The 25,612-nt window shown below is 43.3% G+C and overlaps 1 protein-coding gene across 1 annotated transcript in view; it reads left to right on the top strand.

Annotated features, from left to right (window-relative positions):
- Nucleotides 1-25,612, top strand: part of LOC119444899 (intermembrane lipid transfer protein VPS13D-like) — a 147,003-nt gene that overhangs the window by 39,940 nt on the left and 81,451 nt on the right. Inside the window, 13 exon segments of the mRNA XM_049663723.1 lie at nt 2,961-3,130; nt 4,140-4,310; nt 4,801-4,950; nt 7,842-7,871; nt 7,874-7,990; nt 9,307-9,862; nt 13,346-13,826; nt 15,878-16,030; nt 16,882-17,124; nt 18,242-18,500; nt 20,185-20,363; nt 21,033-21,201; nt 21,930-22,188. Of these exon segments, the coding sequence (XP_049519680.1) occupies nt 2,961-3,130; nt 4,140-4,310; nt 4,801-4,950; nt 7,842-7,871; nt 7,874-7,990; nt 9,307-9,862; nt 13,346-13,826; nt 15,878-16,030; nt 16,882-17,124; nt 18,242-18,500; nt 20,185-20,363; nt 21,033-21,201; nt 21,930-22,188 (2,937 nt within the window).

Raw genomic sequence — 25,612 nt, 5'->3', positions numbered from 1 at the left:
AGCCTGTGTACTTGAACGTTCTAACTGCTCTTATTATTTTTTTATTTTATTTTCATTTGCTGTAACCAACTCTCCTCTTTAATGCCTTTGGCCCTGAGGGTAATAATAAATAAATAAATAAATAAATAAATAAATAAATAAATAAATAAATAAATAAATAAATAAATAAATAAATAAATAAATAAATAAATAAAAAAATATGTTCAGATCATTTGCCTTGTCAGTGCAAAATTCGTGGTTTTGATTTTAAGGCAAACGAGAGGAAAGTTGAGTGCAATGCAGAGAAGTGCATTTAAATTCTTCCGCACTCTTGCTATATGGATTTTCACTACGAAAATGCATTGTCTGACATCTGGAATCTTGTTGGCAGTTTTTGTTGCAGAGGTGAACCTTGGAATACATACAGCTGCTTAGTTTTCCCATAATGTGCAGCCTTTTTTGGAAGTTCTATGTGTAGAGCTTTATTTTCCAAATGGGAAACGGTGGCATGTTGATAGTTCGTTACTACGAAACTGCACACAATTTCTGAATGGAGCTTTCGGTCACCTAATCAAAATTAAAAAGGCTTGCTTCACTTAAGGAACTAATAACTAATGTGTTGTGTAATCATGTGAAACAGCTAGAAGGCATTGACAAGTTCTATGTAAACACTAGCCATGCAAGACTGTAACAACGTTCTAGCTAATTTAAGTGGGAGCTAATCTAAGTGGGAAGCTTATAACCAGGACGTCGCAGTTATAACGTATTAGGAGAGGTAGCTTCTGTATGGTCTTCGTTGAAGTGCTTTTTAGGTATGATGTGCTGAGTGTGATCATGCAGCGATGAAGTCAGACTGCCCAGCTTGTTGAGCAGCATGAGGCTGTTTGGTTGACTTCTTGCAGATATAATAAAGAAAAGTTATTATAGACAAGTCTGTTCTGAAGTTTTGCAGTAACTACAGATGTCAATAAACTTTGTGCTGTAGGAACACGAGACAGCCATATCTTTAATTCTAATGGCTTACATAGGTCTTTCTTTTTTCTCAGTAAGCTGAGAAAGTCGGAAAATTAAAGAAAAAAAAAAGATACAGAAATCTGCTAGAAGACATTTGAGAGAACCCGAAATGATGATCCTCTTTTGGTGCTAATAATGGTTTCAAAGACACTGTACTCGTTGATGCTGCTATATTGACATGTTATTTTGCTGCTGCTATTTTGCTGAGGCATATTATTTGGTTTGGGTATTCATGGCAACATGGTCAGCAACAGTACCTTTTTTCATAAAAATCCCCTCAGTGTAGTTTGGGAAGGTAGGCATGCAAACATGGACACAAGTAAAACCAGAAGGACAACAGAAACACACCACATGCCTTAAGTCACAAGTCGTTTGTGCACAAGATGAACATCAGCTTTAGTATGCAGATTATGTGTTTATTAGAAGCAGGTTATCATCGTGTTGCTGTTTCCACTTTCTCAGAATTTTTGTAAAAGTATGTTATGTCTTTCCTTTTGCACATAGTTGCAGAAAGCAGAAAGTGTAGAAGAGGGCTGTGCTCGGGTCGTGTTTCTTTCTCGGGCCCTGTTTATCATGCTATTCTTCATCAGTATGAAATACCAACTAGCTCAGCATTCGGTACTCTTAAGTAGAAGAGGGTTGTGGGTATACCTTACATTCATTCTCTATCGCATCGACTTAAGAAAGTAGTGGGTGAGTGTGGGGTCAACATTCTGTTTATGGCTGACATTCAGGAGAGATGAACAACGCTGTGCAGAGAAAGAAAAGGCAGTTGAACGGCAATAAAAGATCTCACAAGTGTTATGTAAAGCATGCTATCTACAAGAAGTTCGCAGAATGCTGCATGGGTGTAGTTTGTAAAGTTCCTTCTAGCTGTGGTAACTTTTATGTAGGGCAGACAGGCCGTTGCATCTATCATAGATTCACTGAGCATAAACAATTGTTGACAAGTGGAACAATGTCTAATCTTTCGTTGCACTGTCATGATTGCACACACATGCTCTTGGGACAAAGGAACGACAACACAATAGTGCAAACAATCAAAAGGGCATTTATTGCACCTTTCATACACTAATGTATGCTAGCCGAATTACTACCCATAGAACATTCACATGGGCGCGCGACAAATCAAGAAAGTCCGCCTCACCGCGACCTGATAGCGAGCGAATATGTTCGCCCCATGCTATGACACCATCACCTAGTCGTTCACCTGTACGGTCACGCGAACAGTGGCGAGTTCGAACGATCCGTGTTCATCCATACCGATGTCCTGTTCCTAAGCCTTCTCAGGACGATCCCGCGTAGCGAGCCAGCGCACGCGCTAACAGTTTGTGCGTCCTGCTCGCCGACCCCCAAGCCCAGACGAAGCGCCTTCGACCTTTTGCGCCCAAGTAACTCCGCCGTTAGGTGGCGTTTGCAGCACAACACTCGCGCCATCTCTCGCAATGCGCCGCAACTCTGCCGCCGTAAAGCTACGCGACGAAGCCGGATTACAGGAGACGGGAGCCATGCGGGGAAAACAACATCAGGGGACGCGTGAGAGTCACACATCCCCACAAAGTGCACTCCAAAATTTGCAGACAGTATAGTTCTGTTAGGCTAAGAACTGCACATTATTGTTGGAGGTGTGGCACGTCAACATCAGTAGATTGTGTATAGTCAGCCCTCGAATATCTTGTTTAAAGAGGAATTGTCATGCCTAAACATTTATATTTTGCGAGTGTCCACATCATGTCCATGACTGACAGGTTGGCACTGCCTTCCTTTGAGCATGGCCAGATAAGTTTGGTGTCTTCCTTCTTTTCTGCTACTGTGCAACCTTTCAGTTGATAGTAATCATTTGTGTTGTCATTCCTACCAACTTGCTCATCGTTTAGTCATTCTAAGCCCCACATGTGCATGCATACTGTAGCAGTAATGTTATTGTGCATGTATGGGGACTTACATTTCGTATGTGAACAATGCAGCATGGACAGCCGGAGTGGCAGCATCAGAGACAGTGATCCCAACTCACCAACATCTCCGGCAACTCCTCCTCTGCTTGCCATGCATCCAGCTGCACCACCTATGCAAACTATAGCTGTTCCAAAGATCCTCTCGGCCATCCTATCCACCTTGCAGTCATCACCACCAAAAGGTGTCTACATATTTTGCTAGTTGACATTAAGAGAAAGAAATGAAGCTGGACTATCCACCGGATGCATAGAGCAGATAACCGATGGTCTTTTAGAGTTAACAGCAAGAGTGCCAAGGGAAGCAAAATGCAGTAAGAATAGATTAGGTGGTGTGATGAAATGAGGAAATGTGCAGGCATAGATTTGATTCAGTTGATGCAGGGCAGTGGTAAGTGGAAATCTCTGAACGAGACCTTTGTCCTACAGTGAACCTAAAAATAGTCTGATAACGATGCTAATTGTGGTCAGCCTGGTCTAACCTGGAGCCAAGCTTCTGTATTTAGTTAGGGCTTATGAGAGTAGACTAATGCAATCACACATTCTTAGAAGAGTATTACGTTTGGTGCTTCCGCCAAAGAGCGAAGGCCAGTGTCATTGTGGTATGACGCCAAACGACATTTCGCTGAGTCAACGTGGGGACTGAGATGTTGACAAATTCGACACTGCTACAAGCGGGTGCATCTCTGCTCTACCTGAGCCACTTGCCTGTGACATCACTGTGAAGCCGTCTTCGGAGGCACGTGTTATTCGAGGTGTGGGCTAATTACCAAAGCAGGTGTGTGTGTGTGTGTGTGTGTTTAGCAAGCTGATATGTGCATAAGAGAAATGCGAATTTCATGATGTTATATGGCGTTAGCTTCAAGCTATTGCTTTGCACTCATTTTGTGTGACATTTGAACAGGTGTTGCATCAATTATCTTACGATCATTATTTACTTTTGTTCATCACCACATACTCAGTCACAAAGACAGGTGTTGTTAAGTTGGAACAGTTATTTTTTATTTTTTTTGTCTGTCAGCTAAGCCTGAAAAGTTGCGCAAAATTTAAATGTGTCAACACTTAAGTGCAGGTGACAGTTATCTATTGTGTAGAACCTGTTATGCTTTCTTTGTCAATTTTAAATGCTGTGAAGAGCAAGTGCTTTTTCTGAAGGGCATTCATGTTTAATAGTCTAATTTCTTATCTCCACAGTGCTGATGGACAGGCAACGCATCTCACCGATTGGGATGCTGGACGCCCACGAAGCAGATGCTCTGATCAATGTGGAAATCTCTATATTAAATGTTCCGAGTTCCAGCACAAATGGTGCGGCTGAGCAACTGTTCATCGCGGCCGTTCAGTTCAACAATCTGGATGTGATTGGTAAGGTAGTCTTCTGCCCATTTTGCTTTCTCTGTAGTGACTTTGTGGCATGTGAAGACTTCACTGCTAGCCACTGTGGCAGCTCAGTGGCTATGGTGTTGTGCTGCCGAGCGCGAGGTCAAGGGTGTGACCCGGCTGTGGTGGCCGCATTTCAACGGGGGTGGAATGCAAAAACACTTGTGTACCGTACATTAGATGCACGTTAAAGAACCCCAGGTGGTCAAAATTACTATGGAGTCCCCTACTACGGTGTGCCTCATAAATAGATTGTGCTTTTCACGTCTAAAACCCCAGAAGTCACTTCACTGCTATGATGGCTTTGTAATTGGTGACATATCACTAAAGATGTTCTGCTAAAGAAGCAAGAAAATAATACCTAGTTTGACTGGTCACAAAAAGTCCCAGTGCAATGACCCTTTCATTATTGGAACAGCACAAAAAGACAAAGATGAAACCTTTCAGCTTGTTTTCTTTTCCTTTTTTTTCACAGCCAACCAAGAGACTATCGTCGAGCTGGTAAATTTTGCTCGTTGCCTGACGCCATATGAAGCTGTGAAAGTGCCTTCCAAGACAATTTCAACAGCAGGCAGAATGAGTATGTCTTCTCAAGTTGATCTCAGCCCATCGTACGTCCAGGCAAGTAAATGTGGAGAGGAATGAAGGACTAATTTTAGTGCCTTTTTTTTGTGTGTGTGCATGTGTGGGGAGGGGGGGGGGAGTGCTTTTTATCATTGTACAGTAGAACCCCGCCGATACGTTTTTCACGGAACCGTAAAAAAAAAAAAAAAGCACGTAAGCGCCGGGAAACGTAGCTGAGAAATAGCAAAAATTGAGAAATAAGAGTAGTGTTGAAGTACACACAATATTATTTTAATGCTTACGTGTGAAAAAAAGTCGTAATTTCGTCCGAAAGCCGAAGCATCGCTTGCGATAGCGAATTAGTAGACAGCTATACAATGTAAGGATAGTAGTCTTATCATCCGTATATTGTAAACATTCGCTGATTAACTATATAAACAAGCATGGTGTCAACGCCCACAGGCAAACAGGAACACATCACACTCGATGAGCGCGGACACGTGTTGTCAAACGCTGGCGTGAGGAAGGGCTGCTGCAGCAGCGAGTAAAGTGACCTTCATGCGGTTGTCCATCGCTTCAGCGCAAACTGAGCGGCAAGAACACACAGCACGCACAAAGCTATGAGCCGCAGACGCACCTACACCATAGAGTAACATATACAAGGATTTCGTATGTTACTTTATGCCTACACTGCCTAGACTCTGCTTTCAAAATACGGCCCGCGCACCGCCGTGCAGTACGCAGCTGATGCTAGAGTACAACGCCGCTCGCTATCCCTCCCTCCTCCTCCCCCCTCGCTCTCTCGCCGGTGCCTCGAGCGCAACGGAAGAAGGCGCGCTCCCTCCCTGCTTTTCTTTCTTGCGCGCGCGAAGTTTAGACGAGTCGTCGGCTTCCCTCGCACGCTTTCACTCGCACATATAGCATACGGCGTGCGGCGGCGGCGTTATCGCCCTTAGACTTTATACGGAACATCTATGCACCAAAACTAATTATAGGGCCACAACGCTTCATAGACACCATCCTTAGATAGCAAATACGGATCTCAAAGGCCATACTTTTGCTGGTGGAAACCGAAAATACGTCTTAGGTGTCGCCTCCGGCACTTTGGGCGGCCAATGCCATCGTTAAGCCACCAAGCCAAGCGACATGAAAAGTCAAAATGGCCACTCGGGCCGGCGCAGAATGGCAGTTCGCAACGTATGATGAGGGAACAGTCCCACAGTTGCGACGCAATAGCGGGGTAACCAATGCATTGGATTCTATGGGGGCTGTGCCGGGACCGACCGAAAACGACGTAACAGCCAGGAAAACGCAGCACCCGGGAATGTAACAGCGGGGTTCTACTGTACATTTAGGTGAGTTCTGCATGCATGAAGTCAGGCTGACTGTACAGATGTCACAACTGCATGCAGCTACATATAAGTGTGAGTGTTGGTTGCCTGGTTAGGTTGTGGCTTAACGGTGTGCGCTTTCTGGTATATTCACGTAAATATAGCCCTCATAATTTGGAAGCAGCACAAGTTCAATTTCGCAGCTTTGTTTATTTGTTGAAATACTGTGCTGTCTGTGTTGGGCTGGTGGACAGATTTTTAAGCAAGGGCTGGTTTCATTTGATTGCTGCTTACTATGCCACTAGTGGAGGGTGGAGAATGTATACATCATACACTATGTGCTCCAATCCACCTATGACAAAATTTATGTACCTCACTATATGATGTACTTCTGTACTTACCAGAATGCTACCAGCAGGCCAATTACTTAGATATATCATACTTGACTATGGTTAATCTAGTGAATATGACTAAATGAGCTGTTGGACTGATTGTCTTAAAGTGTGTCTAATTAACTGTTTGACGAATAATTTTGACGAACTTGTTCATGCACTATTTTTAGCCTGCTAGAATCTGTGGACGGACATGTTCAATGTAACGGCGCTGTATTTCTAGCTGTCTTAAGTGATAACTGATAAATAAAGCCAACACATGGGACCAATATGTATATTTTTTCACCAGGGACACTGACTGTGGCAGCAGTACAGTTGACACCCGTTAAAATGACCTCGAAGGGATTATGAAAATCTGTTCATCTGATCGGAAGTTATTCTTAACAAAAGTGATTCACAAAACTCAAAATCAACTATTCCTGTTGCACCCAAATATATACGGCACAAAACACTAAATAAAACAGGAATAGAACAAAAGGCAGATGTAAAAAAATGCAATTATTGCATTTGGATGATACGAAGCATTGCTTATGCACTTGTACTTAAGCAGTTGAGTAGTTGTTGCTTGCTGGAACTGTGCAAACATGTGCGCTGCGACAAAAGATGACATTTCGCCTTGCTTGCTAAGAAATCCTTCTGTGTCCTCATGCTGAAAAAAAAAAAATGCACCAAAGCATGAAGGAATTATCAGCTGAACCATGTGGGAACACCTCTGGTTCTTGTGGTTCCTGGTAAGTTTTCTCACCGTAATTATCATCCTGCGGAGGCACTTAGAAGACTTCCTCCGTGATTGTTTCTATTGTGTTAGTACTGCAGGTTTCCATGTCATCGACGATGCTGACATAGCTGTTTATTTCATGCTCACAGAAGCACCATTTGCTTTTCGTGTAGCTAGCATTGTCGCCTCCTCCAAGTTTCCCAATCTGGGCCTCTTGGTAAGCCGAGTAGCAGACGTCAGTGACAGCTGTGGAAGTTCGGCTTGAACGAGTTAGCGGTTCGCCTCAAGTGGGCTTTTTTTTGCACTGTGTGTATGAGAAACCAGCTACGTTTTCACACATTCTTCCTCATATCTGAAAATCTGGCTTGACCTTGACCGTCTTAATAGTCTACTGTGTATGGTTCATCCGTACGCCCATCACATTGCTGCTTCTGTTGCTTATGTGCTGTAGCGGTTTGCTAACACCCCCCCTCCTTTTTTTCTTTTCTTTATTTTTGCCTTGTGCAGGCAGCACCAAACCAAATCAGTAGCTTGCAGCTCACATTGACTTTCATCGTTTCAATGTGCTCCTGTTGCGTGCTGTGAGCAAGAAGGGCAGCGTGTCTGGTCAAAAGGTGGCCACTGCGACTGTCAGTGGAGCCAGGATACAGGCATCTATAGGTAAGGACATTTGGACCTGCAGGGCGACTTGATGCTGGGACGTGGCCTACTTGGTTATTAAGTGATCAGCAATGGTTGAACAAGGAATGTTGCTGGAGTCAATGTTTCATCAAGGGGGCTTACAACAACAAGTTCCCTTGTTGAATTGCAGGCAATAATGACATTCCTTTTTCAACCACTGCAGATCACTTCAACCCTCCATCTTCCTGTGAACTTCTGACTTGTTTATGTTATGGAGTGTGACTGTTGCAGGCATACCTGTGTATCTGTCAAACTGTTGACACTGGAATGCTTCACATAGCCATTTTTAGAATTGGTTTGTCAAGTGCATGTACATATGGGACTACAACATGATTATAAACTGACTACAGGGCAATTACATGTTGCACTTTCATGTAATTACGCGTAACAGTCATTCTGATCGATTATGTCTTCTTCGTGTCTCAATATATGTTGATGGTACAGTGATGTTTAATGAGGCATTCGACTTTTGTTGTGACAGGTAGAACTAAAATTTTAGTCAAACATATCACAATGTGCCAGAGGAATGAAATAAAAAAAGAAAAGAAGACTTAGAACTGTTGATACAGTTTATTTATCAATTTAATTAACCTTTCCAATTGTTGTACTTGCTGCGGGCCTGTAGCTGTTTTTGGTGAACAATAGGAAAATTCGCACGCATGGAAACACTGCATAATCCTGCACTCCTTTTGAACTGCCTTGCCTGCCTAATGCACATACTAGACAGCTTGCTGCCTACACTGTGTGAACATGATCATTGGCAATCATGTTCACTTTGTTTGCAAATAGTGGAAAGTATACACTGACACCTTTTCATGTCATGTTAGTGTGGCAAAAACTCAAAGTAGACATTAGTTTTCGAAGCTGTTATATTTTGCCATTTTCCTTTCAAGCAAGTGACTTGTATCGTGCCTGACCAAGGCATGGTCTTGGTGCACAAAGCATTGCAAGAAAATGCAGGGGCCTCACTACAAAGCATAAAGGTTTTTACTGTATGTGTACATGCAATGATTAGGGTTCGGCTTCATGTAAATTTCGGATTGCAGCTTCACATAACACGTATTCAAAAACAACATTGGGGCCTATGAGAATGTGTAAAAATTACTCGGGCTCATGTGGCCATAATTTAGAAAACGGTGTCTGAGCACTGCTTCACCCGTTAATTGTTAATTATGCACAGAGTTGCTGCCGTGACATTCAGATTAGAATACCATCTCGGACAACCAACTTTTATGCGGATATAAAAAATAATCAAGGAGTTGTGCCGCATTCTTTTTTCTTACTGCTTTTCCCAGGATCATCACTTGAGATTCAGGGCACCTTAGGTGGCCTTCAGGTGTGCGACCTCATTTCCGAGAAGACTCTGCACAGGAGAATCGTTAGCATGGGCAGTGACCCACACCTTGGGCAAGACCTGCACGATCTTCTGGGCAAGCGGCATCACGTTGAACTCTACCGTTCTCTTCCGCTGGCCAGCCACGACTCTGCGAATGCCGAGAAAGCCTTCGAGTTCACGATCAAGCGTTACGGGGCTCAGAGCAAACAGACTGAGTCAGAGTGTCTGGAGGTGGTCGCGCGCATGGCGTCGGTCTGCTACACACACTCTCCCCTGCTGCTGCATGAACTGGCCTCCTGTGCAGTTGAGTTCAAGCACTGCGTCTCCATGCTCGCCCAGTCCATCAAGAACGCTGCCACCGAGGTGGCGTTGGGCATCGTGAACCTGCCTGCACAGAGCATGGCATTCTCGTTCCATGTTTGCCCACCAGACAGTGCGACAACACCAACTCTACAAAGGGAGGATTCATTGAACGAGCCGTCTGATGTGCAGGCTGCGCTGCCACTGGATGTAAAGTGAGTTGAAGAAATTCTTGTTATGAGCATAATTTAGTTGGAATGTGCACTAGTGATTTGTTTTTGTTTTTTTTCGTAATTTCTATATCTAAGTTTGGGCGTTGTCCCTTTTTAACTTGACTAGGTGGGACTAGAGCCCTAGATGTATACTGTTACTATATTGTGTGAGGGTGAATTCGGTGGAATGTCTTCAGTGGTCACCTTGTACAAATGGGCGTATCATAATTCATTAAAGTTATGCCGCTGAACTCAGTACGATGTTTTCAATAGCCACCTTGTAAAAATGGGTGGATCTTCCTTGTTTCTAAATTGCCTAGCAATTTAGTTAACCGTTTCAAACACCGTTCGCCATTTTCCACCAAAAGAATGTTTTTTTCACTCTAAACCTCCTCTATGTGACCAGATAAGACTAAATGACAAAGTTGCTAAGAAAAAACAAACACAGTTTATTTTTTACGAGAGTGTGCACAATTGTGTACAAGGCATCTCAATGGTCATGTAACCGGCAGAGGGATTTTAGTTGTGAAATGTTTGAAGAATCGACTCCACTTCTTGCTACAGCACAGTGAGGCCTGGCACTTTAGCAAAATAGACTCACCCTTCCATCCTTCGCAATTCCAACTGGACGAATCTACTTCTTCCCTGAGATTCAGGTCATTGCTCAACGGCATAATACTGGGCATCTGCGTTGGGCTCAGTGGGCCACTGAGTGCGTTTATTCCCGGAAAAGTTAAGGTAGCAGGTCTTGAATTTCATGTGATAGTTTCCAATGCTTCCTTGCGCTTTGCACAGATGTAATTAGTGCCTCTTCAAGCCATAGTCTCAAGTGCATTGTCTAGATGGTTTGTGCTCTGTCCTTCTGGGTAATCCTTCATGTACAACAAAGAGCTTTCCAATTTCTTCTGATAGACTTACATTCAGGATGTCTGGATGCTGTGTAGGTGTGCTCTGCGACATCCTCAAAGAGAGATTTGGGCACATACATTTCAAAGGATTTGTATGGAGTACACGATTCACCTTGCTGGCAGTGAGGCCGCAAGACGTCTTAGGCGGCGGGAAATGTTGTTTCCTTCTTTATTAGAAGTTTCTATGAATATTTGCTGATGAAGGTATTTCTTGCAGTAATGCATCCAGCAGCTTTTTTCATCTTTGCGGTCAGAACGTTGGGAATAAGTCTTTCCTATATAGTCAACGTGATCTCCGTCGCTTTCACCAAAATATGATACGTTACCGGAAGCAATGTCCTCGAGCAACGTTCTTTCCGCTGAATGTGTTGTCATATCGTGAGACTTTTTCCTCGAGAATCTTGCGCATAGTACACACGAGATACTTGAAGGAAAAAAAAAGGAGAAGCAGCGCACGTGGTCTGCGATTTCGTGAGGACCAGCGGGGGTCCCTTCACGTGCATTTTCACGCTTTGTACACATTTGTAGCCATGCACTGATAGAGTCCTCTGCTGCCAAATTACTCTTAGGAACAAGGCTGTATACTTTGTTATATATTTACAGTCTGAAGAACTTCATACATTTGACAAATTTATAGATGTCGCAGGGCATTCGAGAAATGCAGAAAAAAAAAGTTAGTATTGGCGCTTACCGGCTGTTGCTGCCAGAGGCGTGACTTAGCTGTTTGTTTTGGTAAAGAATTAATGCTTCTTTGGCCGGATGGCACTGCTAACGTGCAGATTGCCAGAGCAGAAAGAAGCACAACATACGGATAAATTAAACATAAATGCCTAGTTTTGAAAGAGTACACTATAGTGAATGAATTTGTATAATCTACACAATTGTGTACATAGAGTTGCAAAGGGTTAACTGGCAGCTGTTCTGGCAATATTTCTGTAGCATGTCCAGAATTTTGTGCTCTAAACAAAGTTCACAATATGTCTAAAAAAAAAGCCAGTTTTTAGAACTCGTACTTTCTGCGCACAATTGCAACTAAATAAATCTCAACTAAATTAGAGCAGTGCATGGCACATTCTGTCAGGCGTGACATGTCAATTGTAGTGCCTGTGATATGTGTAGCTTTGTTTTCATGCTGTATTATGTCCTTAAACAAGCACCAACTATCCAAACAACACTTTCTGCCATACCTTGTTCAAGCAGCATGTACAGCGTCATGCTGTGTGTAGCGTCTTGCTGTGTCGTGCTGTGTATTATGTACGTCCGTCGTACATAATAACGATAACGGCTTAAAGGGCCCCTCACCCATAGGGAATTTTGATTATATGCTTCAAGTTGTTATGTACCCTCTGTGGAGCATTCTACCACAATAATTTTTCAAATTGGTTCAATAATAGCAGAGATATAAATATTTGAAGTGTTGCCAACCCACGATTTCAGGAGGCAAGCTTCACTGCCAACAAAGACACTCTCTTCACTTTCCCCGTCTAGACTCCGCAAGCGAAATTCCTTCCCTGCGTTCTTCCATATCGCTGCCGGAGGATCGCGTCACATATATGTCACAGGCCCCACATTTTTTTTTTTTCCTCTTGTGTTTTTGCTGTGCGGAGCACTTTCAGTGATGTTCCCGTGAGCGAGCTGTTGCATTTGTCTTGTTTCGCTCTGTGCACAGTTTTTCACGCTGTGCAGGAGAACACCTGACTAGCGGTATGATAAGTCAGTGCCACAGGAGCACTGAGGTAGACCCAAGCGGATCATAGAGCACGATGGTGCGTTGAAACGTAGTAGAAAATGGCAGATAGTTTCTTTTACTGCGCATGCGACTGCACGACATGGGAACAAGCGGACCAAATGGAAGTACATCCCTCTTGCTATGGGATGAAGTAAAACAAGGACTCGCAGACATTTGGTCTGTCTAGTAAAGCAACAGATCAAACAAATTACTACTGTAGCCTAGCCTTGAATAATTCTTGAAGTCACCTGTCACGGTGTGTGACGTTTCAGCAATGCTATTTACATAGGCGTACTCGTACATCTGACCTCCACTCTCTGGCTGGTAGCGTAGCTCTCTCAAGAGGAAGAGAGCGCAACATTTGATTTGAAATTTCAGCCGTTCTCGCGGCGCACAGCGATGTAATACTTTGCAGACACGATTGTCAGTGCACATTGTATACACTGCACTTGTCTGTTTAAAATGCCCAAACCTGGTGGAGGGTCCTTTAAGTGCCTTTTACTTTCTCCTGCATATGGCGCTGAAGATTTCTGGTTGGAAGCACCTCTAAATTGCAAGCTTAATGCATCTTCCTTCCAAGGACTTCGATGTTTGTTCTTTACAGCTTGTGTTAGAATTAAATCGCCAGGTAGGTGTTTTCTTGTTCAGGTTGAGTCTCACGATGGCTGTACCTAAAACAAAATTTTAAAACTTCAAGCGCTTTCTGTGGTTTCTATGTAAAAATGTCATGGTTGATTGCGCTGAGTGCATGTTTTTCTCACTTCATAAGCAAGGATTAAGGATTGCGCATGTCACTTTGCTTCATAAATGGGACAACTCGGTAAATTTCCGTCTCTGCTTTTCTTGCAGGCTTGACATCCTCTTGCAGACGCCAGTGATTGTGCTTCCCTGCAGTCCCTCCAGCCGTGACGTGATAGTCGCCCACTTGGGTCGCATCTCGCTACAGAACACCAACTCATCTGTGCTGCAGTCGGCGCAATTTGCGTTCAACTCGTGTGACCCACACAAGGCAGGACTCTTCTTTGTGCAGTTCAGAGACATGAACCTTTACTCTCTGAACATTGACGAGAACCTTGCGGCAGTGTCGGGGAAGACTGGTGCTACCGGCGTCTTGCCGCCAGCTGATTCACTGCCAGTTGTGGACCTGTACAGCTGTAGGGCTCATGGCCGTCCCATTCTGCATGACACCATAATAGAGTTCACTGTTCAGTACAAGCAGCCGCTGGAGGAACTGGAAGTTGGCTGGTTCAATGATGGCTCAACCTGGCTGGGAGACCAAGGAAACCAGGCCAGCACCTCAGCGCAGTTGAAGACACAGCCTACTCTAGAGGTAATGGAAAAACAGCCTTTTATTCCACTCCAGGGATTTAAGAAACTAAGGCTTTATTATTATTATTTTTAATATTATTACACACTTGAATGTTGATGTAACGAACACGGATAGAATGAATTAACGGATATGATGAAGTAAATGTAAAATTTGGTTGGTCATGCTTTATTTTAATGGAGCTGCTATAACAAAATCGAAAATGCAGAATCTGACATGGCATTGGTTATAGTGATGTAAACTTTTCTTTGCACATGCTTCAAAATATATTTCGGTAGCAAAAATGTCACATAATTGCAGGCCGCTTTTTTAGACACCCGATTTATTGGACCTGCAGGATTATTTAGACTTCCCTGTGGCACCGCCAATTACCCCTAGCACCAATGTGTAATGGCAATAACCGAAATTTCAGATGCCACACGATGCTTCGGGCATGAACAGTATGCGCAATGCCGCAGACATGGCGGCGTGAACAAGGTCACCACCATGTCGATTGACATGAAACCCCAACTTTGCCGACTGCCAATGAAGCGGCGCTGGTTAGGCCCAGTGGTCTAAGCAGTGCAGCCGGTGAAGTGACTGGTGACAAGCCATCACGGGAGGCTTACCGTCAAAATGTTTGCACTTGTAAACTTTATTGGTCGTCGAGCTTGCGATCATGTGCATAGGCTAGACTGACGGCCGTACTAGCAGAGTACAGATGGACATGTGGTCTCCTCGGTGTCAGAAAAATCTGTTGACAGCGGTGCTTGGCAATGGCAGCTTGAAATGACACATACATTTTGACCACCGGCTTGACTTTATTGGACTGCATCAGCGAGGCAACGTACCAATCTTGCGTGATAACACGAATCGCACGGTTGCATCGGAAGGCGCGTATGTGTTCGTCTCTGCCGGCGGCCGACAGTTGGCTCGTTGGGGTCCTGGCCTCGCCGGTGTGCACACTCTTCTGTCTTCTCGACAACATGAAGCAGCGCTGTCCGATAGTGCCCCCATTTGTTCCTCTGTTTGTTTCTCTTTCTATTTTCTCTGATGTGGGGTGTGTGATAAAAGGCGCTGGCCGAAAGATAGGCGGCCACTGTAGACTATGTTCTTTGTGTTCCCTGTCGCTGTGCCACTCTGCACTCTGATGGCAAGCAGCAAGTGACATTCACCTGAGCAGCAGTGTTATTGGCCATGATGATGAGAGTTGTGAAAGTTCTGTCAAATACTCTATGGGCTTGTCTGACAGAGGAGAAGCATGACTTCATGCTGCAGAAGTTGTCTTCCCTGAGATATATGTGGGCTTAGGTGTATACATGCTCTGTGTAGCATGCTATTTTGAGGGTAAATGGTTGCTGATAATATCAGACTGATTAGCCAAACAAGGTGATTGAACATGCAGATATTTTCTTACCTTTTCTTTTGTATTGATCTGCTCATAATTCCACCAATTCTTACATTTTGGTCGGGGTTGAATTGAAAGACATTGATTCTGTAAACATGCTAATTTAAAGCTTATCAGACAACCCACTGATTATATAGTATACTATGCAATGCATTTCATTTACAGCTCGCGCTAAAATGTGTTCTCATGGAAGCCTTTAGGATAACCCTGAATCCAAACACAATTAGTTGATCTGCTAAACTAAATGAGAGCTAAGCTCTGAGAAGCCCTGAGAGCCAAGCAGATGGCATAGAGGTATATGTTCATGGTCATGTTTCACTAGCATGAGCATTTTATGCCTCTAACCAACAAGACAGGGAGCAGTAGCAGAAATCGTTCATAGTGGGCTCATTGCAAAAAATGCAGCCACTGCAAACAATTTAAGACACTTCAAATCAAATGCTTTGCCTGCACGGTTGTTATTTTATTGCAACCATGCATGTTGCTTGTTGTACAACATAGCACATTTTAAAGGAGGTTGCTGAGGTAGAATATACTTTTGTGTGTCGTTGTATTATTATGGCTTACACTGTAATTATTATGGCAGTCAAGTATTAGGACTTGCACACTGTGCAGTGCTACTGGGACCTGCCTTGCTTAACAAGTTGTGTTGTTTTCTTTTCTTCAGGTCTCTGGAACTGTTATAAATGTTCTGAAGTTTGCAGTGACGAAGTATCAATACGAGCTACTACTGCAGTCAACTAAGAACATAACATATTGCAAGGACATTGGTGCTGAAGAAGAGGACATGGCAGAATCACTCCATATCTCCTCATCTTGGGTACTGACTATGTTTCCTCGTATATATATATTAGGATAGCCCAGTAAGCTGTTCTGAATTCATAAGCTACAGTATTAACAGCGACAAAGCTTTAGATTTACAGGCTCATGTGTATCAAGTTAGGCTACTTGGTTCATGACAATACGTTTAAACAAGAAAAAATGGGGCATAGATGCTGGTTAAAACTTATAACTGTATGCCGTTTATTTGTCCAATCTCCCTTGTTACACAATTTGTGGTGTCCCACATGTAGTCTGATGTGCCCATCACTGGGCAGGACAGGGATGTTGAAGTCATGTTTACAGCTGACCAGTGCACAAAGCTTATAGTTAAGTTTGCTGAGATGACTTGCCTCATTATTGTTCTATGTTCCTGTGCTCGGCATACTACTACTACTCCAGAAAGGGGAGAGCAACAAAGCCTATTGACTGAAGTAGTCACTGTGCTTCATAAACACTCCTTGACTAATCATAAGAGAAACTTCATGATCATGCGCATAGTGTCGTTAAAGCACTGGAGTGGAAATGTGTTTCTCAGGCAACTTCTCACTGGTGGAACCTTTGAGAAGCATTATGAAAATGCATTGTCTACTTCATTTGAAGGCTGGCATAGTCCTGTGATGTTTTTGAGTTGAGGTCCACTTGTGAATAAAGAAGGGTCTTCACTTGCGCTGTCGATCCTAAGAGCTGCTTACAACTTGGCTGTAATTAAGGGTCGTCTGTTTTGACAAAACTCGGACTGAACTGTGGCTGAACTTTTTTTCCCTTGTGGGCCACATGTAATCACATTCCAAATTCTTGACAAGACAGTCTGTTTTTAATTCATAAACTGGTGCATGTCTTCCTGTACAGGATGAATTGGCATCAAAGGACTTGCATTGTGAACATGAAAGGCCACAGCAGAGCCTTGTCAACGTTGTTGAAGACGGCACAAAGCACATGGCATTCAACTACCACGTCAACTTCATGCTGCCAGAGCTCGTAATCAACATCTGCTCGGACTTGTGCAATGATAAGCAGGACCTTGTTGCTTTGTCCTTTCAAGAATTTGTTGTAAACTACGAGCAAGACAGTCCATACGAGACATTGGTTCAGGTGAGTTGGTGTTGCTGCAGTGTCACATGGCCCTTCTGCAAATGCATATATATATGTTGGCCTTTCTGCAACAGGCATCCTTTTACAAAGTACTATTTTTAGAACTGTTATCGTTGCCGTTACTGTAGGATTAAAATTGTTATTATTGAAAACTGTTATTGAGATTTGATGAAGATGCAGGTAGATGACACCTTATCATTTTGTAGCTTTGGCAACTCAAGAATAGTTTTGGGGGAATACCCATATATGAGGACTTGTGAGAATATTTCTCTGCTTTGTACGTACTTTTTCAAATAGAAAAATGTAACTAATTATAAAGACACAGCGGCTTGCATTTTTCATGCTTTTGATTATTTATTTTGCTTAGCCACTTACTGGAATCATTTACTCTTACTTTTGCATAATTACTTTACTTACTCTCTTTTTTACTTGCTAAACCACTTACTTTCGCTTTGCCAGTCACTGGAGTCTTTGAAAACAAGCGCCAAACCAAGTTTTTAACCCCTTCCCCCTGATGGGTAATTGCACTGTGGTAAAGCACATGGACTCTGTGAGAGGACAAATTTTAATGATGCCCTGCCTTGTTTCTCACAATTTTTACATCAAAGTTAACGGTGACACTAAATGACAAAGCTTAAATGACTTACAAGATGCTTCTAAGCAGACATTATTTCTGTTGAAAACAACGCTTATGACCAGGAACATAATTATGCCTTGGCTGAAGCAGAATTTTGGTTTGAGCTAGTTAGTGCATCATACCTAAAAAAAAGGGTGTAACACAGACGTAGACGGTGAAACACATACAACAGGACAATTTGGGCATTGAGACATTGGCAGTACGATTAATTATTGCAAGGTTTATGTCATGTTCATGCAATTTGGCCATTGTGATGCTTGCTCACTGCTTGGAACTTTCTTTTTTCTTGAAAGCTGCAAAAATGGTTACCCTAAAAGTTTGTGCCAGCCAGTGATGTGTTGGCCAGCCTGAGCTAGTTTAATGAGTGACATTTGGAGCCTGTGATGTAAGATAATAAAGTATGGTTAAGCAGTACTTCACTAAACCTTATATAAAAAAATAACATTTATTATGGTACAATGTGACAAATTTCATTTGCAGCTGGCTCTGAAAGGCGTTATCATGGAGGACCTTGTTGAGAGCCCCGAATCTAGCCACCGTTACTTGATTCGCTCGACTAACCCTGAGAATGAAGCGGGGGACTCCAAGGATGTTCGGCCGCCCAAATCGGACTTCATCTCGTTTTCCTGCCCGGACATGACGTACCACATTCCAACTATTCCAGCCCACCCATCTCTTCCTGACAGGCTCTGTACTCACAATGTCTTCCAGGCACATCTGAAGAAGAATAAACCAACAGGTAAAGTAGGATTTACAGGTACTGTGCTCATTCTGTGCCTGTCTCTCTTCCGTCCTCGCTGCAAAGCAGGCACTTGTTTAAGCCTACACATTGTTTTGAAAGCTTCTTCTAGGAAATGTCAAGACATGGCAAGCATAGAAACTATGTGTTGTGAGCACTGCATTGCTGCCGTACTGGTGGAGTCTCACCTGCCACAATGGCCCAGTGGCTGTTGCATTTTGGTGCTGAACAGGAGGTCATTGATTTCATTCTTAGGTGTGGTAGCGACATTCTGATGAGGGTGGAATGAAAATGTGTTTGCGTACTTAGATACAGGTGTGCATTAAAGAACAGCATCTAGTCGAAGTTAATTCGGAGCCATCCTCTGCAACATTTGTCATAGCCCCTGTGATGCCTCGTAATGCTAAAATCAGTCAATCAATCAACATCCTTAATTATGTTAGAATGCATTGTTGTTACAGTATGAAGGCACGAGACACTAGGCACAGCAGACTGGTAAGGGCTGCATGTTAACTAAGGGGTTACTGCGTAAACAAGCTGTGCACAGGTGTTCAAAAATGCACAAGATTTAATGCATGGTAATGAAATGTGTCATATGTTGAGCACAGCTAGGACTTGTGTGTAAAAGTTCAAGTTGATGTTTTGCACTTGTGTCTTCTCTGCCCAGTTCCTTATGCCATGCTTCTGCAACAATAATGCATTTTTAATTGACCCACCAGCTAACCTGCGTGTTTGTATTTCACTATGCCACATTGTGGCCTCGCGGCAGGACAACGAGGTGACCTGCTTTTGGTCCCCACTGTGGTTGCGCTGTACCTTTTTTTTTTTTTTTTTTTTTCCGTTGCATTTCGTTGCTGAGTGTCGAGCAGTAGTCTCCATTGCCTGGCCAATGTTGCCACTTTGGCTACACTTTTATGTGATTGAGTTGCTTTTGTTTTAACATGGCCTCAAGAACATTAGGCTGCTGGGCTAGGTGGTACTTATCATGCCTGATAAATTAAAAAGGGTTCGAAACGAAGACGAGGAACAACGAGCATTTATCCTGTTTACTTGTTTCTACCTTGGTCTTCATATTCATTTCATTGTCTTTATCTTTACTTGAACATTGGTTTGGCTGAAGTATTCTGGAGCTCTCCACTTCAGTGATTGTTTGCTTGTGTCATGCTTTAGAATATAAACCTCTATTTTTATTCTTATCTGTAGAAATATGAGCAGGGTGTTTTTAGTCTGTGCACTGTATCGAATATTAAAATATTGAAAATATTCCAGGAGAGGCTGTGCAGAATGACGTGATACCTCACATTGTTTTAAGTTCTTGCAAACCACAAAATACTAGTTTTAATTTCAATACTTTGAGTAAAATGGGGGTCAACTTGTATAAAACTACAGGTGATGGCAGGGTGGGAGAGAGGGGTAGAAAGGGACTGATGAGGCAGGCAGCTTGTCCATTGTCAGTTCAGCCCTGTCATACGTATACTTCCAGTTGTATAGCCAGCTAAAATTTGACCACTTGAGATTACTGCAATTCATGTCTCCATGTAAAGGATGAGTAGTACACCCTTGATATGCATCCATATGAAAGAAAACAACAAAGTTCACATGCGTTCTGTCAGCAGTGGGGTACATCGGGTCATTATATGTAATGCCATTACTGATTTTGCTCGTTGACCTCGTTAACTTGCAGAGCATGCAAAGAAGAGGGGCAAGTGTGCCAGCACGTGTGCGTCGCCGTCCACTCCGCCTCCGTCCCCGTGTGGCTCTACGACCCCTCCGCTCCTGCTGGCTCAAGAGGATTCACTCATGCACATCAATATGCATCTTATTGACAGACACTGCCCTGATTTCACTTCCAAGCATAACAGCGTAAGCTACAATTTTTGTTTTAAGCTTTCTTGCAGTGTAAATGCAGTTTTGTTCTCAAGGCTCTTCAATAACTTGCAGTCAAGCCCGGATACAACGAACACCTTTGTTGCACAAATTGTGTTCGCTATATCACAGGTTCATTGTAATTAATCTTTCCCTAAAAACTGTCAATATATAATTGAACTGAAAATTACGTTGAAAAGACGCTTTATTACCAAAAATGTTGTGGACGCTGTTTACTGGCAGAAATAAATGAGTTGCATTGTAGTGCACAGTAAAGAACTCCAGGTGGTCAAAATTAATCCGGAGCCCTCCACTACGGCGTGCCTCATAATCAGAACTGGTTTTGGCACGTAAAACCCCAGAAAGAAGAAATAAATGAGTAAGATTAAGTAGTGTAAACCAGATAATCACACTCTTGAAGTTCATCAACCTGTTGACATCACAAAAGAAGCCCCTGGCCGTAAGGGGTGGGGGGCTTGGGGGGGGGGGGGGCACGTTAGGAAATGTGCTAATGTATTGGTCATCCTGAGGCCTCCTTTTTAACACAAAAGTGTTTTATGCCGGGGTCCTCGATGAACTTCCTGTAACGGATGTGATGTCGTCCTTTGACATCCGAGAAGCATGTTTATACAACTTTGAAAATGTGTTGGAACTTACTGTCTTCAGGTGAGCAAGGCTGTGACTGTTGATGTGAACAGCCTGGAGGTGGTCATCAACTCTCAGACATGGGTGATGGTGCTTGACTTCCTTGGCTTGGCCGCAGATCTACCTGAAGAGCCAAGACCCACTTCTAGACAGGACTCTCTTTCCAGAGAAGACTTAGCAGTAGAGCACGGTAAGACACAATAGTTTAAGAGATGAATTGTGAAATACAGTGTTTTGGAAACAAACACTGGAAAATTATTCATGGTTTCTATGTGCACTATGATTTGTACTGACTGATAGTGTTCCGATTTGTGACATCTAGCAAGGTCTTTTATTTCCTGTGATAATAGTGGTCATTCATTAATGCTTATTTTCTTCAGTATTGTGCTAAGTGAAGCTATATTTTCATGAACTGCTGTTTCAGTTTATAGAAGTCTTGAAAATCACATTGTGTTTATGCCCTTGTGAAGAACTTATTTCACTGCACTTAGTTGCATTCTTTTATTAAAGCAAATAGCTTTCTTATGCTCTTTCATCCATTTTCATGGTCAGTGATTGGTGGTTGAAGGTTTAATTTTCACCGCCGATACAAAGGCACCAATGCAAAAGTTGCGTGCGCTCACGCAACTGAGTTGCAGGGGCAGGATCGTTTGCCGAATGCCAGCTATTTGAGCTCTTTGAGACGCATGTGTTGTATGCTACCACTACAGATGTGCTAGTTTACGGCTGTGTTTTTTACAAAATTATGCAATGAAACAACAAGCACTACCTAATAATCCTCATTGCAACAAATATATGCAGTCTAGCGCACCATTTCTTTAAAAAAGCGAATAGCTTCCTTGAAGCGTTTGGCTATACGCTTACATTGACAATGACCCTCGATGGTTTCTGCACAACTTTTTGTTTGTTTCTGTGCAGAGCCCCAGGCAGATGTTGATAACACAGAACTGGAAGTGAACATTCGTAACTTTATTGTGACGCTGAACAAGCCAACGTATGAGCTGGCTAGAGCTACAATAAGTGGCTTCTCCAGCCACTTGTCCCTGAGAGATTCCAACATCACGCTACAAGCAAGCCTTGGCAAGATATGCGTTCTGGACCTAACGGTACATGGTCAGCTGTACCGGGAACGCTTCATCACAGCTGGTCCTGAGGCGCTGCACTTTACCGTGTTCAAGTAAGTGGGCCAGGAGTATTTCTTCCTTGTTATTGTGTCAGTTGTTATTTTAGACAATGCGTGATGTTGCTAGTAGAAGAATTCCAATGGAAATGTTTAACAGCGCGTAGGAAAGCTGACCATCAGATTGATCAATTTCTGTAGGTGCGTAGGGTAGATAAATGATGGATTATTAGAGTTACAGCGCAAGACAGGGGTAACTGGAGATCGCAGGGAGAGGCCGACGTCCTGCAGTGGACATAAAAGTAGGCTGATGATGATGAAAAAGCTCATCCTTGGAAGTGTTCATACCTGCTCTGGTTACTTCCAAAAGCACATGGTAATTTTTTAAGCAGAGTCTTTCAATCTGAGCAATGTCATAAAAAAAATAGGAGTCTCAACACCAGCAACATTGTAAAATGAGAGCAATTCTGATAGCCCATCTCGCAAATTAGGAAAGCAGAACGATGGGCGGCCTTTACAGGAGGGAGTGCAACTTCATTAACCATCCGCATTTTAACTTTTTCAGCCACTTCTGAAAATAAAAAACTGTTGCAATAGTAAGCTGCTGCATCTGTGGCTGCTGCAAATCCTAGTGCTAGTGGCAATGTGGTGCCCTGTTTTGACCATGGGTGCAAGTTCTCACAGCGCCATTCTACTCATAACAATAGAAGATTTAGCTGCGCATTATAAGTTATGGAAAAACTTATAATAGAAAAAAATGTATTGCATTTCACTACTATTGGAAAGAGGCCCAGGAGCCATGTGCACTAATTGTAGGTCACGTGATAGGGCAATTCGATTTGTGGTCATGCTTTCGCTGCGTGGGGTCACCAAAAGTAATTTTTTTCAACTTGTAATAAATTTAAAGTATAAATCCTTCGTTTAATGAGGACAGCAGTGCTCGCTTCAGCCAATACGAAAAACGACCTTTCCGTCAGCCAGGCTATCTGTATTCATGTTCTGAACAGTTGTCTGTCCCTGTAAAGCTACGTGGCCTAATTGGCCTGTCCGGGTTCTCAGTCATCATGGCTTTAACCTATTGGAGAAACTCAACTGCCTGAATGGTGTCTTGTCACTGGTAGTGCTTATTTCTCTTTGTTTCAGATGGTAATTGGGCATAAACATTTGTTTCAGCACGAAAAAGTTAGTGACATTTCAGTTCGTGATTAAGGGGGACGCGCAAGCATATGGGTGCTATAGCGCACACGAAGCTATCGGCCCTCGGTACGCCTAGGTGCCTAAACTGTCCGCATCGCTGATCACTTTCAAGATAGGGTTCACGCGGCCGTGCCATACGTACCCCACTTCCCCTCCCCACCCCAGTGGAAAGACTGCGCGCTTCCTCCCCCGCTTTCCTTCCTTGCACACTCACTGTCGCACGCTTTCACTCGCACATAGAACATGCGGCACGCTGGGACGATGTTATCACGAGACGAACCCGGTACGTTCATTCCGCACACCGCACCCGTAGCAGCAACTATTGGAGGTTAACTCAGCGCGCCTCCACCTACCCTCCTCCGCCACGACACTTCGCTTTTTTTCCCCTTCCCCCTTTGCTCAGCGCCACCTAGACATTCCTCTTGGAGGCGTTGCTTTGCCACGCGCTCAGCACCCTCCTTCGGGCTTTCCCTGGCGTGCGATTCTCTTCTCCACCTCCAGGCGCCTTCCTCCTCCGGCGCTCACTTCCTTCACAACTTCAGACTTCCCATCGCCGACTTCACTGGCGAGCCACTTACGCTTGCGTGTACAAGAAAGGTTTAGTGATATTTAAGAAAGTGGCAATTTCCGAGTCGCTGTGGTCTGCGTGTAAGGCGATAAGGAGTGTATGACTTCATCTCCCTTGTCAGACAGGAACCTGATATCTTGGAATAAGTGTGCTAGATAGGTGACGGAGGGGTTGGTGAAGATGAAGCTAAGCGCCTAGACAGATGGAATGAGAATGTTATTGTCTATAGTGATTCGAAGCTGTATTCTCAAATTCTTCCCACACCTGGTACATCATTGTTTGCATATCTGAGATCTATACATGCTGCCTCTCTGCACATAATTGCCAAATGTTACCGAAACATCCACAAATTTTAAGGTGGATACCTCTCTTTGCTTCTTTTCGCCTGTTTTTGTGGTTGGTCAGTGGTGGATGGTCGGTGGCCAAATTGACAAAGAAAATGTTTGTTCATTTGTTCATCAGTTTACATTGATAATCATTGTCGATTGTTTCTGCACAATTATTATTGCTTCCCTTGTGTTCTTCACTGACTTGCTGATCGATCTCAAGTTTAGGTGGCATTTTAATTAAACCTGCTTTTTTGTCAGCAATTTTGCACCTAAGTCCTTCAAGGTTGTGGTGATGGTGAACGGTGCAATGAATGTGATCTTGCAGTGTTTTGGAGTCATGTTTTCAGTGCCAATATAATGCCGATTCGTGTTTCTATGAGCCACCATTACTGCGGGTGATGGCGATAGGGCTGGCATGGAATTGGAATCACAGCCTTCCGATAAGATCAGCTACTGATGGTATTATGGGTGCACATAATTTTTCACTGCTTCGTAAGTCGGAGATGTGCACATATTTTAGGTCACAAATTTGTTATTTTGAGGTGCTACTAACACAGACAAAGGATAAAATTTCTCTTAAAATTTTGAAATATTCAGTGTTGTACTGAAATATTTTTACACTGCAACAGACTTTTGGCTAGGGATTTTTGAAACCTTCGTTAAGCTGAAAAAAAATTGTTAATGTGAGGTTCATAGTAACGAGATACCACTGTATAACAAAATAAATCTGAAATTTGGTTGGCCATGCTTTATTTCAGTGAGTAGTTTTACTGCTTTAACAAAACTGAAAATGCAACAACCGAGACAATATTGGTCATAGCAAAGCAAGTATTTGTTCGCTTGCAGTTCAAAAACGTGTACTCTGGTGGAAAAAAATTCAAATACTCCATTGAGGCAACTTGAAATGACATATTCTGGATGCGGCTGCGCATCTTGGCCAGCATGCATCTTGGCTTGGCTCGCTTGCAGTTATGAGGCTAACGTGCTGATCCTGTGAGACCACATTGACCGCACAGTTGCATATTAAAAACTACCATATTTTCCGTTCTATAAGTCGCACCTTTGTATAAGATGCACCCCCCTCAAAACGGCAGTTTTCCCGGAGAAAAAAAAAATGCATATAAGTTGCACCGGTATACAAGACGCACCTGTTATTTCGGTAAGCGATTTAAAAAAAGTTACAGTGACGTTTCGCAGCGTGAACGCGGGTCACGCGCCAGCGTATGGGTGCCATATATTTCCACTCCAGGTGCATTTCTGCCGTCGTGGTTGCCACGATGTTCCGTGTAAAGTCCAATGGCGATAGCATCGTCCCCGCATGCCGTATGCTGTATGTGCAAGTGAAAGCGTGCGGCGGTGACCCGAATCGCGCACAAGGGAGGAAAAG

Source organism: Dermacentor silvarum, chromosome 3, assembly GCF_013339745.2.
Source record: "Dermacentor silvarum isolate Dsil-2018 chromosome 3, BIME_Dsil_1.4, whole genome shotgun sequence".
NCBI lineage: Eukaryota > Metazoa > Arthropoda > Arachnida > Ixodida > Ixodidae > Dermacentor > Dermacentor silvarum.
Note: the sequence above shows the minus strand (reverse complement) of the source record. Positions and strands in the feature narration are given on the sequence as shown.